This window comes from Zea mays, chromosome 1 (assembly GCF_902167145.1).
Source record: "Zea mays cultivar B73 chromosome 1, Zm-B73-REFERENCE-NAM-5.0, whole genome shotgun sequence".
NCBI lineage: Eukaryota > Viridiplantae > Streptophyta > Magnoliopsida > Poales > Poaceae > Zea > Zea mays.
In genome coordinates, this window is record NC_050096.1 from 247,874,413 (window position 1) to 247,893,483 (window position 19,071).

Consider the following 19,071-nt stretch of genomic DNA (forward strand, 5'->3'; position numbering starts at 1 on the left):
GGTGACCAGAAGCTCCAAAAAACTGAAACAAACAGGGGCTAATTCCGTGCCAACCGAACAAGCCCGGCAAATCTACGTTTCTCACTGTCACTTGGTCCCGTTGATACCGTGAGCCACTGACTTGCAGGCCCCACATTCTCCCGCCCTCTTCCTCTTCACTACACCCTTTCCTCCGTGCCGCCCCACTTTTCTCCTCCCGCGCCCCTCCGCGAGCTCCCTACCCCTCGCGCTCACGCCGGCGACAAGTTTCCGCCAGAGTTAGGTAGATCAGGTGCTGCGCCGGCAGCCGTGGAAGGGATGGAGGACCTCGCGAGTTCGCGTGGCGGCGGGGGATGCGGTGGTCTTGATGCGCAGATCGAACAGCTCATGGAGTGCCGCCCGCTCCCAGAGACGGAGGTGAGGCGTGCCACCCAATCCCCTTCCATCTGTCTTATTCGATTCGCCTGCATTATAGGTTCGTGGCGAGATCTGGGAGGCTCATGACGGCTGGTTTCGGCGGGGGAGTTTCTTTAGGGTTAGTTCGTTTTCGGGAAAGGTGACACCTTTCTTTGGTCCTGGTTTCACCGGTTGCTGTAGATCTCTCATGTATTTACGACATGGAGTGTGGAATAAATCTTGCAGCCTTTTGTGCTCCTATGGTTTCTGGATCAGAATATGCTATAGCAGCTTATGCCATCGTCCATCGATACCGAATCCAGCACTGCTCTGTGTTTCCGTACTGCTAAACCTGAATTTATTGTGGCTGTACCTGTACTTGTCATTGCATCGGCATTCTTGCTACTTTATGGCCCGCGCTGCTGTTTGGTACCGGTGGTATGCTTGGAATGACTTTTTAACTGCCTGGAGCATTGGCAGGTTAAAACACTGTGTGAGAAGGCCAAGGAGATATTAATGGAGGAAAGCAATGTTCAGGTACGGCAGATCTCTCACACAGTTACTCAGCTTGACTTTTTGTTTTTGGTGCTACTATGTTTGTCTGTTCACTGCTTATCATAATATCAATGGTTTTGGGGCCTAAGGTTGGTTGGAGAATGTAATGAATGCATTCTGTACTTAGTTTGAGTAACATCATCCTCAGTTATCTATTTGTAATTTGTAATCGGCATGCTATTTTAGTATTTATGTATATGTATAGAGGGAACCAACATTATATGCAGGAAGAATCGAAACTTTTGTGCCCTTTTCTTGGGCGTCCCATGAAAGAACTTGACCTGTTTGGAGTTTAATACCTTAACGGTTACTTTGGCAGCCACAGGGTAATTAACCCAGGGAAGTGATCAGGTGGGAGGGATTTTTTTGGACAACACAACCCCTCTCCACCTGCTGTGGGATATCCCCGCATCGGGTAACTTCCTGTTGCTATTTGGAAGTTTCCCTAGGGAGATAATCACGTGTTGTCTGTAACTGGTAGGTTGGACATACTGTATGCATGAAGGATCATCAAATGGTACATGTGTTTGATAAAAAACATAAAATGCAAGTGAAATAAGAAAGTGAGTGCATAAGAAAACATGCATCAATAAAATGACAAATTATTCTGGATACAATCCAATTCATGCAAAATTTAATTCAAGTAGCACCAAATGTCCAACGAAGATAATACATTCGTCACCAGGTCAGGTAGTCATCTACTCATCTCCATCCACACATCTAGACAAATAATAAAAAGTAAATCAAATTTTGACCAAGAAATTTGGCACTAGAATAAATTATGGTTTAACTCCTTTTCATAAGCAGTGTTTGAGAGAACAAACTGCATTGCATAAGCTTGTCAAATTATACATTGCTTCCACCAAGAGCTCTACAAGTAAACACAAGGAAAAACATTAGCAGCTAGAGACATACCTAAAGTAAGCTAAGCTCAACTCCGTGAGCAAAGATTCTTTTAGTACAAACATAAGCCATTCAAGGATTCTTTCAGTACAAACATAAGCTCCATTCTACATATTATACAATACACACAGAGCTAATTTGTACAGTTGTACCCATTTTTTTAATAAATTACCTGACACAATCTATAGATTATGGTAACAAAGGACAATATTTTTTGGTGACTAAGTATAATACATGCAACTCCGCCTATGTTGTCTCAACATATGTTGGTGCATCATAGTCTGGTCCCAAGTCCAGGTACAAGGAGGAGGGTTGCGTTAGGCGTGGCGAGCCAGCTATAAAAACTTAGCCACTCAAATGGAGATGAAACCCAATAGAAAACCGTTGGGGCGGAACCCGGGTATGGTGTTAAATGGGCAAGGGCCAGGCCGCCACCCTCTTGGTGGCGCACCGTGTCGTGATCTGGATGCGGTGTCAAGTGAGCAAGCATCGGGTCGTCGCTTCCTTAGTGGCGCGCTACATCGGCGCCCGGGTGTAGTGACAAATGTGCAAGGGTCTTCACATCTGTCTCAACGGGTGCGAGGGTAAGAAAGCTAGTTTGGCCGACTAGGATCCGTGTAGGTAGTTGGAATGTAGGGTCCCTTACAGGTAAGCTAAAAGAGTTAGTCGATGCAACGAGCAGGAGGCGTGTTAATATCCTATGTGTCCAGGAGACAAAATGGAAGGGGAAAAAGTGAAGGAGGTGAAGAACACTAGTTCCAAACTTTGTTACTCAGGAACAGTGGCAAACAAAAATGTAGTAGGTGTCCTGATTGATAAGACCCTCAAGGATGGAGTGGTGGATGTCAAAAGGTAGGGAGATAGGATTATTCTAGTCAAACTAGTTTTGGGGATGTAGTCTTGAACATTATAAGTGCGTATGGCCCTCAGGTTGGTCTCAGTGAGAGCGAGAAGAGGAAGTTCTGGGAAGACTTAGATGTTATGGTCAGAGCAGTACCCACCAATGAGAAGCTTTTCATAGGAGGAGATCTCAATGGTCATGTAGGTTCAACAAATGCAGGCTATGAGCTGGCTCATGGAGGTTTTGAGTATGGTAGTAGGAATCAAGAAAGAGGTATTTTGGACTTTGCTGTAACCTACAACCTAGTGATAGCCAACACTTTCTTTGGAAAGAGAGATCCTCATTTGGTGACTTTTAGCAGTGGTTATCGTTTGAGCTAGATCGACTTCGTTCTCACAAGGAGAGAAAATAAACAAGCATGTTCGGATTGTAAGGTGATACCTGGAGAGGGTGTTGTGCTCCAACATAATCTTGTGGTGGTTGACTACTGTTTTCGGATCCGTACCCATAGGGATAAACAAGCCAAAATTGCGAGGACGAAGTGGTGGAAACTCAAAGGGAGACATTCGAAGTTTTTAGGGAAAGAGTTTTTGTGGAGGGCGGCGCTTGGTCCGAAGAAGAAGATGCAAACATGTGGGTGAAGATGGCAACTTGCATTAGGAAGGTGGCGTCAGAGGTGTTTGGAGTGACCAAAGGGAGCAGAGGTGAACATAAGGATACTTGGTGGTGGACCGAGGACGTTCAAAAGGCAATAAAGGAGAAGAAAGAATGTTACAGGAGCTTGTTCCATGACAGGAGCGCGGTCAACATAGAGAGGTATAAGGTGTCAAAGAAGACTGCAAAGCGAGTTGTGAGTGAGGCAAAGCGTCGAGCCTGTGATGACATTTACCGAAGACTAAGTACAAAGGAAGGGGAGAAGGATGTCTATAAGATGGCTAGGATTCAGGAAAGGAAGACGAGGGACCTCAACCAAGTTAAATGCATTAAGGATGAGATGGATCAACTCTAGGTGAAAGGACAAGATATCAAACAGAGGTGGCAGAGGTATTTTGACAATCTTTTCAATGGTGAGAATGAGACTGGACACCCAATTGGATGACTCCTCTGATGATTTAAATAGATGCTTTGTACGCAGGATCCAAGAATCAGAGGTCAAAGAATATTTAAAGAGGATGAAAGGGGGCAAGGCGATGGGCCCAGATGGTATCCCAATAGAGGTGTGGAAATGCGTTGGGGATATTGCTATTGTTTGGCTAACCAAGTTGTTCAACCATATTTTTTGATCAAACAAGATGCCCGATGAGTGGAGTACATTAGTACCAACCTTCAAGAACAAGGGAGATATTCAAAGTTGTACCAACTATCGAGGGATTAAGCTCATGAGCCACACTATGAAGCTATGGGAGAGTTATTGAGCATCGCCTGAGAGGAATGACGCATATCACCATGAACCAATTTAGATTCATGCCTGGAAGGTCAACCATGGAAGCAATTTTCTTAATAAGACAGGTCATGGAGTGGTATAAGGAGCAGAAGGACTTGCACATGATTTTTATCGACTTGGAAAAGGCATGATAAAATACCTAGGAATCTCATGTGGTGGTCATTGGATAAGCATAAAGTCCCAACAAAGTATGTTACACTCATTAAGGACATGTATGACAAGGTTGTGACTAGCGTCCGAACAATTGATGTTGATACAAATGTTTTCCCGATTAACATAGGACTACATCAAGGTTCAGCTTTGAGCCCTTATTTATTTGCCTTAGTGATAGATGGGGTCACGAGGGATATACAAGGAGATATCTCTTGGTGTATGCTTTTCGCTGACGATGTAGTTCTAGTAGATGAAAGCCGGGAAGGAGTAAATAGAAAGCTAGAGTTATGGTGTCAGGCCCTAGAGTCAAAAGGATTTAGAATTAGCAGGACCAAAACCGAGTATATGAGATGTGACTTTGGTACTACAATTAGTGAGGATGGAGATGTAAGCTTGGGAGGCCAGGTAGTATCAAAGAAGGACACCTTCCGTTATTTGGGATCGATGTTATAGAGAGATGGTGATATTGATGAAGATGTTAGCCATAGGATCAAAGCGGGGTCGAGGAAATGGTGTCAAGCATCGGGAGTCCTATGCGACAAGAAAGTGCCACGGAAGTTGAAAGGCAAGTTCTACATGACGACGATTAGACTTGCTATGTTATATGGGGCTGAGTGTTGGCCTACTAAGAGACACACATCCAACAACTAAGTGTCACAAAGATGTGTATGTTGCGTTGGATATGTGGGCACACAAGATTGGACAGAGTGAGAAACGATGACATACGGGATCGGCTAGGAGTAGTGCTAATTGAAGAAAAGCTTACTCAACACCAGTTGAGATGGTTTGGGCATGTCCACCGGAGACCCCTAGAGGTACCGGTGCACAGAGGCATCATAAGACGAGACAATAATGTGAAGAGAGGTAGAGGACGACCAAACTTGACATGGGAGGAGGCAATCAAAAGGGACTTGAAGGAATGGAATATCCCAATGGAGTTGTGTTTGGATAGAAGTGCTTGGAAAGAAGATATCCACGTGCCCGAATCGTGATTAGGCCTTTTCCCTTTTAGTGCTCTCAAAAGCTTTTCCCCCCTCCCCTTTCTCTTCTCTTTTTTGGTGACTTCTTGTTGGGTTTCAACTCTAGCACCCCAACTTGCTTAGGACTAAAAGGCTTTGTTGATGTTGAAGTATAATACATGCGTTTTCTATGGCAACGCTGAAAAGAAGTAATTAACATATATTGGCGCCTTTTCGGGCCAAACACTAACGATCCCTAGATCTCGCTTACGGGGAACGAGACCTTGGGGAATCTCTCTGCGGGAGAGCGAATCGTCCGTGATGGATCACCGGACTGTCCGCGACTCTGTACAGGGACCTCCGCTCTTCTCTGTGGGCACGCGAACAATCCGCGAGGGCGCGGAGGGCTTCATGAATCTCCTGCAGAATTTGAATCTCGCCTCTTAGGAGGGACCCCGTCGGGGAGAAAAGATCCTAGGGTTGTCTTGGTGCCGTCGGGCCACCCAAAACGTCTCTAGATGACGTCGAGACAGGGAGGGGTGAAGATGGAGGTTGAGGAACTACAACTAAGGCTAAATTACTCCCTACTCCTAGTGCATAAGGTAGATTTGGGTTGATAGATTGATTGTTTGTTTGTGTGTTTCAATCGCTCGTACCCCTTCATATATATAGGGGGAGGTCTGGACCCGTTCCTAGGCGGTCTCCAACAGTTTTCTCGTGAGATTTGTTAAGATAATCACACAAGGGATAAGGATTCCATCCTGAATGAATCTAATTGCGGACCGTCCGGACTATCCCACGGACCGTCCAGGCCACATGGTTGGACCGTCCAACCGTCCAGGTGCTAAATCTGATGCTCAACAACATCTAAAGCAAGTTCTATTTCTGGCCATAATTCTCCATTTTTTTGCATGCCTTCAGTGTATTTATTTTTTGTAAGAAGAATCCCACTCTGGACTAAATGAGGGATTCCTCCAAAATTTCAAAATAGTCCTCTCATTTTGATAGGGAAATTTTTTAGAGTTTTTCAGGTTTGAATTAAATCCTTGGTAACACAAAGCCCCCTATTGAAGCAGGATCTTAACCAGTTCTAAACAAAGTATATATCATGAAACTAACATCAACTATGGCGCCTTAGTTGTAGAACTCATTTGATGAGTTGCTATGTAGAGATGTATTTGCCTGATGAGTTTCTCAAAAAATAAAACATTTTTGATGCTCCTGAAACTGTTGATCCAGGTCAATCTGTGGGGTTATTGTCTTCAGTGTTTTAAAGGCGTCGCCTAGGTGTCTAGGCGCTCAAACAATCCACGGCTCCTTGCTCGCCCACCTCGCCTAGGCGTCGCTTAGGCATCCAGGCGGTGGAAAATTTGTCTCGCCATACCGCCTTAAGAACCATGATTGTCTTAATTTGTGTTCCAAATTCTTTCTTAATCTTATACTTACAAAACAAAGGGAAAAAGGATCATGAATCTTGACGCAAGACTAGAGAAATAGACCACCTTATTAATGCAGGCTTACCAGTTGAAATGGTCTTCATAACTCATAAGTGATCAAGTTCACTGCCAAACCAAGGTGCCCATATCTCTCAGAAACGGCCAACCTAGGAACATGCCAACATCAACATCAACATAGCCTTTTAGTCCCAAGCAAGTTGGGGTAGGCTAGAGTTGAAACCCAACAAGAAGTTACCAAGAAGAGAGAGAGAAAGGGGAGGGGACAACTTTTGTGAGCACTAAAAGGGAAAAAGCCTAATCACGGTTCGGGCACGTGGATAGCTTATTTCCAAGCACTTCTATCCAAACACAGCTTCTTTGGGATATTCCATTCCTTCAAGTCCCTTTTGATTGCCTCCTCCCATGTCAAGTTTGGCTGCCCTCTACCTCTCTTCACATTATTGTCCTGTCCATACTTGTTAAGGCGTCATTTAAGCGTCGCTTAAGCGGTAAGCCGAGGGTCAGATGTAAAGCGTCTAGGTCGCCTTACTCGTTAGCCTAAGGCATCCGCTTCATCTGCTAAGGCGTTGCCCTGGCGCCTTGACACGGTTAAGGTGTCACTCTGTGGACGCCTTGACCTAATGTTAGAGCATTGAGGCGGCGGCACGCAGCCCCAGATGTCCAGTTAGGGAGAGAGGAGCTGCGGGGAAGGAGAGAAGGAGCTGTGGGGGAGAACAGAGCTGTGGGGGAGAGAGCAGCGGCTGGCGGCTGCACGGGAGGGGAGGGAGAGAGAAGGAGCTGTAGGGGAGAGAGAGCAGCAGTTGGCGGCTGCATGGGATTGGAGGGAGAGCTGTGGCTGTAGTAGTTTTAACCTAAAACTGTTGGGCTGGGTTAGTTGGGCCTTGTTGTGTTTTTTTTCTTTTTTCTTATTTCTCTCTTCTACTAGGTTGAAGTAGGCCTACTTGGCCTTAGAATTGTTATAGCTTACTTATTAATTTTGAATTAGTGTTATATAAATAATATTTGGTCTAATCTTTTATATTACTATACAATTAAGGCACTATATTACTATATAGTAAGGCGTCGCCTTACGCTTTACTGCTTAAAAGTTAAAAAGGGGGTCGGTCGCCTACCTCGCCTTATCACTTTAATAACTATGATCCCGTCTTATGATGCCTCTGTGCACCGGTGCCTCTGGGGGTCTCCGGTGGACATGCCCAAACCATCTCAACCGGTGTTGAATAACCTTTTCTTCAATTGACGTTACTCCTAGCCGATTGCGTATGTCATCGTTTCTTACTCGGTCCAATCTTGTGTGCCCACATATCCAACGCAACATACACATCTCTGTGACACTTAGTTAACCTAGGAACATGGCAACACAAAAATTTTAAATTCAGGAAGGTTATAAAACAATCAGCTTCTCGAGAAGAAAAGATAAAAAAAAGCACTCTGTGTAAATGTCTCAGATGTCTTAGGAAAGTCAAAATTATTGATCACATTAACAGCCTGGATATCAATTCTTCAGGTAAACAGACCTGCAACAAAGAGAGCCATGATACTCTTATAAAGAAACCTTCATATAACGGATTGATCAATTTGAAGCTGGCAAAAACACAAAAAAAACAGGAAATATGTCAGTTTAGACTTATATGGATGAAACAGAAAACATAGAGTTAATGTTTGCTGTACCTTGAGAAAAGTATATACAGGCAATGAACTTTCTGTCTTCCACAAAAGCATAGTATTGTGTGATTCCTTTCAGGGTTATTTCATTGATTAGATTAAGGGTTAATTATGTTTGTGCCATTATAATTTTTCATGTTTTGATATGTGCCACTAAACTTCTTAAGCTTGCAAATATGCCATTAAACTTCTAATCAAATCTGAAATAGACCATTTTATACGGTTGTCTAAATCAGACCTTGCACCAGTGAACATATTTTCGTATTTACCCTTGCTTTGACGAATGCCTGTTTTTATTAGACAAATGCAACACAATTTATGTATACCCATTCGTCTCTCCATACCTGCGCCTCCTTTAACCCTAGTAGCCACCACCGGAGTTGTGCCTCCTGCCGGAGCTGTGCCACCCGCAGGAGCTTTCGGTGTCTTCTCGCACTGTGTTATTTGCAACACCTAGATTATGTTGATCTGGTGCTTTGTTGCACTGGTGCTTCAGTAACAACTGTTTCAGCTTTCAGCAACCTATCTTTCTTCTACAGTAGCTTCTTTTTTATCTACTGGTTCCTGGTTCTGTGATTGAATATCTACAGGTGGCTCCCTTGTGATATCTTGGCGTTGTCTCCTCAGATGCTAGCATGGTGCTCTGTTGAGTTGTTTCTTCAGCCTTTTCATTCATGGGCCATCGATTTCTTCAGCGGGTTCTTGATTTAGCACTTCAAGAGCAAGCGCAGCTCTGGTAGGAAGTGCAGCTCCAGCAGCCAGGAGAATACAAGTCGTGATGCGTTCATCGCAAAATCAGTGTTCGTTCAAGCAAGGGTACAAAGAAATACGAAAATACATCACTGGTGGATGGTCTGATTCAGACAAAACCGTATAAAATGGTCTATTTCATATTTGACTGGAAGTTTAATGGCACATTTGTAAGCTTAAAAAGTTCAGTGGCACATATCAAAACATGGAAAATTATAATGGCACAGACATGATTAACCCTTAGATTAATCACATAAGGTCTAGGAAGATATTTCTCTTTGAATCCCTTGACATTAACAGGAAAGGTTGCTGTTGCCGACTAGGTGGAAGGAAATGAACAAGTGCCTCCACAGAAGGCTGAAACTCTGGAGCTAATAGCTTGTCTGCCTGCATGATATTCCAAATAATGTATTTGCACAACTTGCAATTTTGACTGGTAATAAAAATATTAACATAAAAAATGATGCAACATCTGCATCAGGTCATTGCAGAAGCAACAATAGTAGATATTAAGACCCTAAGTATTCCAAGAACATGGTTCTAGAATGTTATTTGAGCAGTGTGTGAACAAGTGTGCATTATTAAGACCAATGGTTAGCATCAGGAACATAATCAGAAGGGCGGTCAACATCACAGTAAGATTCATGAAAAGAGATACAAAAGCATTTCAGATTATTTTCTTTCAGCGAGGGAACACATTACTAAAGTGACATGATTTAGTGTAAACCAAATGGGAAAAGAAACTTTGCGAAAAGAACACACTCCAGTGACTAAGCTATTAATAAAATATATGCAACACAAGAAAAAACATGTAATTATTTCTAATTATACCTCACCATGACAATCATTGAATAATCTTTCAGCACACAAATGCTCTCCTGGTAAGATCAAGTATTTGGCCAGGAGTCCCAACAAGTAAATGAACAGGTTGGTAACCATAACTTGCTGCAGCTCTCTCTTTAAAGCGAATGAGTCAAGAGATGACTCTTGGGTTGATAAAAATCCAGTTTACTATATCAGTAGTACCAGTAATGGTAGCAGCCGGAAAATGTCAACACGGCTGCATCAAAGGCACGGCACTACGAGTAGCAGCATGCAGTGTCCCATAAACAGACACTGAGACTGGCGGCGACCAACTATTCAACGTCAAATAGAAGACAAGCAATCATGCTTGGGCTAGGCCCGGACTATTTCCAATCATGAGAAATGTAAAGATTTGTTCTTGTTCTTCAATGGTAGACTATAAAAATCACAAGAAAAAGTAGCGACCTATGAATATTTGTCGAGGATGGTGTTTGATCTTGTATTATTCCACGTCAAAAGTGAACAACCGTATGAACAGTCAAACCCTAGCGGATCAAGAAACGGGAAGGATATGCGTTTGGAGAACTCACCTGTGGAGGCGCTGTAGCTTGTGCCGGCGTGCCGCTATCCGAGATGACGACGGTGGAGAGAATCCGCGGGAAAGCGAGGCGGTGATGGCCCGTGGAATCCCTGCCATGGGGAGTCGTCGAATGTGAGAGGTCGTCGAAGGGATGTCGAGGCGGTGGCCTGTGGGGAACGGACATCGGTGGCGCAGCGCCTCACGCTGAGATATGGAGGCAGCGACCTGAGCAGACGGTGAACCGTGCCTGGCGTCTCAGCACGAGACGGCGCCCGGGGAAATACGTGGATAGGATTTCCCTCCCCCTCCGCATGGACTTCCATACAGCGAAGCAATCTGGTCCGTGACCAATTTCCGCGCGGTCTTCCCGCCCCGGGAAAAGGCCAGGATCCCGATGGGGATATGGACTGCAAAAGTAGCCTAAGGGTACTGGTATACCTTCCACCTGTGGAATATACAGTCAACACTCTATGTGCTGGTTGGCATGCACTTTCAAGCTAATAATGATGATTTTGTTATTTGCATGTTTGTTTAGTATATGTTTCAAGTTTCTTTTGGTAAGTTTTGACCCCCTTATGAGCGCTGTGTGTATATATAGCTACAATCAAAAGGATGATCTGATGTGTTTACACTTCTTTATTCCATTTGATGAACTGTTAGTTTCTGGTGTGAAGTTTGATGCGCCAGTAGAATTTTATCTGTGGCCACAGGCAAAGGATGCAAGCTTTATGTACATTTAACATGCATGCAACTATGCTGTATTATGTTCCAGCAGAAGCTATGTTTTAACTTGGCCTTTTTATGCTACATATGTATAGCCAGTTAAAAGCCCTGTGACGATTTGTGGTGATATTCATGGCCAATTCCATGATCTTTTAGAACTTTTCCGGATTGGTGGGAAGGTACTCAGTGCACTGCATAATCTTTGTGCATTATATCTCTTTGCACTTTTGATGCTATTCATTTCATTCTCCAAGAGCTGATAGACCATTCTTTGTTGTTTACTAGTGTCCAGATACAAATTATTTGTTTATGGGTGATTATGTGGATCGTGGCTATTACTCTGTTGAGACAGTAACGGTAAGATGTAGCCTGATAGTTGCATTAGTTTTTTTTTTGACTTTTTCTTGATGGTAATAGAAGGCCAACATTCCCATGTTTAGTTTTCATTCGCTGCTGTGTGCCTGTGTTGGTTTCATTCCATGCTTATTTTCAATTTTCTATCTAAAACATTTAACTGTCAAATTCACAAGTTATATGTGCAGTGTTTTCTTGAATTGCAGGGAGATTTATAGTCTAACTCTAGCATGCATAATTGATAAATCAATGTTGTCATGTGGACACTCCCAAATCACCGCTGTTGGTGTCACTCTAATTTTTTTCCCACTCTCCATAGAGTGTTTTTCTCTTCTCTCTTTGCCACTTTTCTGTTAGTGTGATTTTCTCTATTTCCTTTATATAGTAAATGGCTGTAAATTGTTTCTTTTTGTTCTATTGTTTTTGTTATCTAGAAACAAGAACAAGAGCAGAACATAAGTTGCAGATGATTTGGCTAGTGCCATTTTTCACTCCAAATTTACCCTGAAGTTTGGCATTAGCAATTTGTTGCAAGGGTGCCATGGATATGTTTGATCGGTGCACCCTGCCGATACAAATGGAATGAAGTTCTTGTAGAATATTTTGAACTAAACCAAATGTGTACCAATTCTAGTAATAATTACCAAAATAGGATTATTTAAGAAAATAACATATCTGTTGATTCTATTGTTATCTTAATGACTTTTCCGTTTGTCATTATTTGTTGACATGATATAGTCCCCATCGTGCAGCTTTTAGTTGCACTTAAGGTGCGGTACCCGCAACGCATTACAATTCTTCGTGGAAACCATGAAAGTAGGCAGGTACTGTAACTCCACAACACCTATGAAATTATTTACTCCTATGAATTTATTTGTTCTTTCACTAGTTAAAATACATACCTTCTCATTTTGTTTATTAGTGTTACCGTTCTTTAGCTACTGTCTGATTTGTTTGCATACAGAATCCTGCCTACTCTTATTTATGTCTCTATTGAAATTCTTCATTAGCTAATTACAAATGTTCTCATTGTGTTACCTTTGTTTAGCTATATTCTCTCATGAATGCATATAATCATGCCTGCACTTTGTTGTAAATCTCACTTCAATTCTGTATTTCATTTGAGGGATTTTGAATTCTTGCAGATCACACAGGTGTATGGCTTCTATGATGAATGCCTACGAAAGTGAGTTATTTAGGTGCTTGAAAATCACCTAATCATCTACTCTTATTTCTTGTATAGCCTGTGTACTACAACATCACGTTCATACTAGAAGACTGCCCATGATTTAGGAAAGCGTGGCAGAGATTTAGGGCACCTAACCTTAAGCTACTTAGTTGCTCCAAGGTGATCATAAGACTATGGCAACTTAGATATCTTACCATAGTTGAATACTGTAAGAGCTTCCAAGAGCCTCTTTATACCCTTCTTTATTGACAGGAACAAAAATTTTGGTGAAAAAATGTCCTCCAACAACTTTAATTAGATCTCCAAATATTGCCGTCCTCTATTCTGGATTTCTCGCTAGTCAAGGATGGAGAGCAGGGTTGGCTCTCTAGGGTGCGCACAAGATATATAGAAGCTGTTGGAGGGTGGAAAGATATATAGAGAGCGATTTTTTAGCTTTCCAAATAATGATTTAGAGTGATTTAAGAAAGACTCTTGGAGGTTCTCTAAGGATGCATATCTATCTCTACATGCAAGCTATCCACATCAGCAGTCCACTAGCATGCAGTTATTATCCATGTCATCATCGACTAACATGCGTTTAGCTGGCCACATCAGCGAAATAAGCCATCTAATTTTCATTCCAAACCATCCATGATCCCTGCAGCAACGCCTGGGGCATCATTTTTGTATTATACCCCACCCCCCAACATGGCGGATAGGATGGCCTCCTGTCATTGTTCAGGGGTGTTTTGTGTTGTACTTAACCCATGCCAGCTTGGAACAAGCTAGCCAGAAATCTTAGGGAGGTACCACACTTGGAAGTGCTTGGTTTTGAGCTCGTGTAGTCGTGTGGGCTGCCTCCATGATAAGAGACTGCCAACCTAGTGTTAATTTCAGTTCTCCACTGTAATAGTTACATTTTCTCTGCAGAGTGTATTTGCCATGGAGCTTTTAGAGTATTTTTTGTTGTCTAGTATGTTTGAAACACCCTATTAGGGCCTATTTGGTTCCTTTAGTCCAGGGACTAAAGTTTAGTTAGGGGACTAAAGTTTATTCCCTACCCTGTTTGTTTATAGGGACTAAAAGTATCCAGAGCATATTAAATCTCTACTACTTATTAAGGCTGCAAGAGTAGCCTGCCATTCCTGGTTCTGCTATTCCCTGTTCAGCCATTCACATTCTCTGTTCTCCCCTTTTCATTCCCATTCCCCGTCCTCTCTCAGGCGCTGGCTGCCGTTCCCATTCCCTTTCTTTCCCATTCCCCGTCCTCTCTCTCGCGCCCACTGCCATTCCCATTCCCTCCCTTTTCCATTCCCATGGTTCTTCTACCAGCCGATAAAATGGCCAAAAAAGGGACGCTTATAGGGATCGAACTCTGGCCAACACACAGCCAACAAAACCTGCCCCTTCTAACCAATAGCACTATTGTTCTTTCTTGTTGTACTAAGGAGCTTTCATCTATTTACTAGGTGAACGTCCGTGCGTTGCTACGGAGTGAACATGTTATGATAAGATATATTGAAATTTAAAAAATTCTAATTTTCATTTTATGTTTTTGTTATCATATTTTAAAGTTAAGAATTTTTACATAAGTCTTACACATTGAACAAATCCACCATGTACATTAAAATGCAATGTTTATCGACCACTCAAGTAATCTGCTTTTGTAACCTAAAGTAACCAAATTGGGCAATGATCAGCAACCACCTTGTGCTAAGGTAGAAAAATAACAAGCAGAAATTTATAATACATGATATCATGTATTGCATCTGAGTACAAGCACATGTAGGTCCACCAAATAGGTTTGTTACAAGGAAACAAAACGAAGAACTTTAAAAGATGATAACAAAAACATAAAATGGAAATTATATTTTTTTAATTTCAATATATCTTGTCATAACATGATCACTCTATAGCAACGCATGGGCATCCACCTAGTGAATCATAAGAAGACAAAAATACCCCTTAGCATTCTCTTGCAATTAGTGCAACTGAAATAAATGAGGGGCAAAAGGTGAATTTAATATGGTTTAATCCCTTTTAGTCACCCTTTTAGGGACTAGAGACTAAAGAAGTTTAGTTCCTGTTTTAGTCCCACTGTAATCAGAAAAGGATTTGTGTGGAGAGGGAGAAAAGAGGTGAATGGAGGCAGCTGCCTTGTGGCCTGGGATTCAGTCACAAGACCTTTGAAGTATGGTGGGCTTGGGATCCCTAATTTACAACACATGTGTTGGGCCCTTCAAGCCAAATGGCTTTGGCTTCAAAAAACAGATCGGGATAGGCCTTGGCATGGCTTGTCCATCCCCATTCAGCAGCATGTTAAAGACCTTTTTGCAGCATCTCTGATTTCTCATGTGGGAAATGGCTCTAATACATTGTTCTGGACAGATAAGTGGCTTAATGGATGCTCCATCAGAGATCTTGCATCAGAAGTGGTGTCCAAGGTGGCTAAGCGAGCTCTTACCTCTATGACAGTGGATCAGGCTCTTGAAAACAGGCAATGGATTGCACATATCAACCCCCCCCCCCTTCCTTGATTGGAATTCAGCAATTTCTTTTCTTATGGGATACTTTAGGAGATGTGCAGCTTACCCAGGAGGAAGACCACCATGTTTGGAGACATGAGGCATCAGGGTTGTTCTCCTCTAAATCCTGCTACAAAGTCCTTTTATTAGGTTCTACTGTCTTTGAGCCTTGGAAGAGATTGTGGAAGACCTGGGCCCCTCCTAAATGCAAGTTTTTCCTTTGGTTGGCAATAAGAAACAAATGTTGGACAGCTGACAGATTACAGTTGAGGGGATTGCCACACCCAGATGTTTGCCCAATGTGTGATCAAGCCCAAGAGACAATTCAGCACCTCCTTACTGCGTGCATTTTTGCCCGGCAATTTTGGCATACAATTCTTGCTGCTATTGGCTTGGGGCATCTCACTCCGACTGCTGATGAGGAGAAAGGTGAGCCTTAGAGTTATCAAGACCAGGAAAAAAAGGAAAAAAGGAACTCTCTGATCATCCTGGGGGCTTGGTGCCTATGGCTCCAGAGAAACAGAGCAGTGTTTCATGGGGAGTCTCCTTCCTTGCCCAGGATTTTTAGGTGTTTCTCAGATGAGTGTGCTTGCTGGGTTTTAGCAGGAGCTAAGGAGATCGGTAGTATGGGCTTAGTTGCTGCCCTGGGCGAGGTCGGGTCTAGTTTCAGTTCTACTATGTAATTCCCTTCGGGATAATGTGGGTCTTTGGGAGATTTGCTCTGCAACATCTCCTCTTTTGTAATGTTTCCTTTCCTCTTTAATATATAAGATGCGAAGTTCTCCTGCGCGTTCTCAAAAAAAAAAGTCCCACTGTTTGGCAATTTAGAGACTAAATAAGACTAAAATGAAGGGACTAATCTTTAGTCCCTCAAACCAAACAGGGCTTTAATCATGTCCCATAACATTAGTCAGGGAGGTTCAAATCTCCTCGATTATTATTGTAGTGCTCTGATTCAGATTCATCATGCTGTTCTTCTAGTCATATTCTGGATAAACTCGAAAGCTTCTTATTTCAGCTCTCCTGGTTATCGTTATTGACTACAATGTGTTTAGCTTGATTCTTTTTGTCTGACTCTGTTGTACTGTCTTTGATTCTTGAAAACAGATATGGCAGTGCAAATGTCTGGAAGATCTTCACTGATCTTTTTGATTATTTTCCGTTGACAGCATTGGTTCGTTCGCTCAGCTTTAGGCAACCTTTTCTTTTCTTTTTAAACCCTTAGTACCTCGACTCATGCAGTTGTCTTTCTTTTATGAAATTGATCCATCATATCTATTAAAGTACTCTATTAAAGCTACTTTCTACATGTGCTTATTTGCCAACTTAATTCTGCACCTGTCTTTTGTTGATGGCACTATCATTCATGTATTAGACATTGAAGTGCTGCAAGATTAAGCTTATTTCATCATTCACACATGTGCTATTTATTAACTTAAGGCTTAATTATCTCAAAAGGATAGAAGAAATGCTGCTAAGGAGGTGGTGTGCTGAAGCACCCATCTGTCATATTCTGTTTGATGTTTAAATCTTTATGCTATGATTTCTACTCTGTCAGCTCCATGGCTTAATTTAATGGACGTTTGTTTTTTTTTTCCGTTCAGAGATCTTTTTTCACGTTGCATTTCTTCTCTGCTTGAAGGTGGAATCAGAAATTTTCTGCCTCCATGGTGGTTTATCTCCATCCATTGAGAATCTTGATAACGTTCGCAGTTTAGACCGTGTCCAAGAGGTCCCTCATGAGGGACCTATGTGCGACCTTCTGTGGTCTGATCCAGACGATAGATGTGGCTGGGGCATATCTCCACGTGGTGCTGGATACACTTTTGGCCAAGTACTTGATACACCATACCTTCTACTTATTGCCATGATCTTTCTTCAGTCTTGTCCTCATCTGTGTGGTTTCCATTTCCAGGACATATCGGAGCAGTTTAATCACACCAACAATCTTAAACTCGTAGCTCGGGCTCACCAGTTGGTTATGGAGGGATACAACTGGGCACATGTAAGTTTTCACTTCTCAGAGTGGATTAGCATATAGCACTCAATTTACTTGATATGGTACTATGGTTTCTTAATCCATATCCACAGGAACAAAAGGTGGTGACCATATTCAGCGCACCTAACTACTGTTACCGGTGCGGCAACATGGCGTCCATCCTCGAGGTCGATGACTGCAGGAATCACACATTTATTCAGGTAACTGGTTCTTCAATGTTTCAGGTTACATATTTTTCTTCTTATTATTATTCGTTTTGTTTCTTTAGTACATGTAGCATTACAGAAGATTGGTAATTTCACATGCTTGAAAATCAGAATCACAAGGAAATGCCTCTTTTCTTTCCTTTTCTTGGCCGTTGAAGTCACATTGGATTCTTTCCTGCAGTTTGAGCCAGCTCCTAGGAGAGGTGAACCAGACGTGACGCGGAGGACACCTGATTATTTCCTTTGAGTTATCTGCCAGGCCATTTTTGGATTTTGCCCAATGTTGGAATAGTGATGCTGGCCAGTAACAATTTTTGTTGGATCTATATGGTAACTTAACCGACCAGCAACAGTAAGAAAATGTGGAACTTAACCGACCAGCAACAGTAAGAAAATGTGGAAGCTGCATTTGTCATTGCAAGAGGTGCTCGCTAACTTAACCCCAAGCTGTCAAAAGATCCGCTTGTCTACCCAACCCACCCAGTGGTGCCTCCCTTGGGCTTTGGGACGTCGAGTTTACGCTTTCAGCGTAGAGTTGCCTCAGTTCTGTCTTGTGTGTCAGCTAGTTTTGTGTTTGTGTCTTGTGTGGTTGCTCGTTGTAGCTTCTGTGGTCTCGAGTGTTGCAAGAATTGGAATTCTGCTAGCTCCTCCTCTGTTTGGTTGTCCATGCCCTTGGTACACGAGTGTTGGCCACCCTTCTCATGTAGCACCAACCACGTTACAGTCAAGCTGTTCGCATCTTATTTTTGTCATGTTAATACTCCTGTCAATTAAATGAACAATGTTTGCTCCCCATGTATCTGGCACGACGATCTTCTCTGAACTCAACGAAAGCCGCGACATCTAACCGATGGGTTTAAAAGTGGCACGGACGTATGGCCCAACAAGATTGTTCAGTACAATATTGAATGACAGTTAAAACTTACTACTAACAGCCCAACAAGATTGAAACCTAGCATCACGGCACACTACTGATTCCTGATTCAGATGAAAAAACTTGACTGGCGAGAAGAGATACGAAATACAATTTTACACCCTCTCAGGAAGAAAAGGAAAAGATGGAAAAACTTTACTAGAAAGACGATTTCCCTTTTCATACTTAGCTAGGAACTATGTTATTCTTCCAAATACTCTAGATATTAGTATGAACTAACTGAGTCATGCAAGCGGTGCCAACTTCAAATCAAATGGGGAACAGAGAATAAACATGTGATGCCTTATACACCTCTTTATGCATGGCTTTCTTCTGATTGCTTCAGTTTGCTTGATCTTGCAACACTATCAGATTATCTAGTGCAACACAGTTATATTATACTACCTCCGTTCTCAAATATTTGTTGCCTGCTATTTCAATTTTGAACTAAACCGTGACAAACAAAAAAGAACAGAGGGAGTACTTAGGAGTATACTCAAATAAAATAACATTTTTTCTAGAAAAAATATCATGCAAGACAGGCAAAAGCAAAATGCTAGCAATAAAACTAAAATTACATAAGAGAAAAACATAATCTAACGCGAAAGGATCTCTAGCTAAGTTGGTTAAGTGGTATGAGTAGCATATCTTAAGTTTGAATCTTAGTGAAGCGAATTTCAGGCCGAGGTTCCCC

The 19,071-nt window shown here is 42.3% G+C and overlaps 1 protein-coding gene across 1 annotated transcript; it reads left to right on the forward strand.

Moving 5' to 3' along the window:
• The first annotated feature begins 140 nt into the window (after positions 1-140).
• LOC100283820 (uncharacterized) lies at positions 141-18,263 on the forward strand. Its single transcript, NM_001156718.2, has 11 exons — positions 141-396; positions 856-912; positions 11,305-11,388; positions 11,495-11,566; positions 12,316-12,387; positions 12,709-12,749; positions 16,367-16,433; positions 16,902-17,093; positions 17,175-17,264; positions 17,351-17,458; positions 17,646-18,263. Exons 1-11 carry the CDS (start codon positions 298-300, stop codon positions 17,709-17,711), a joined length of 948 nt encoding a protein of 315 aa, NP_001150190.1. The 5' UTR covers positions 141-297; the 3' UTR covers positions 17,712-18,263.
• The last annotated feature ends 808 nt before the right edge of the window (positions 18,264-19,071 follow it).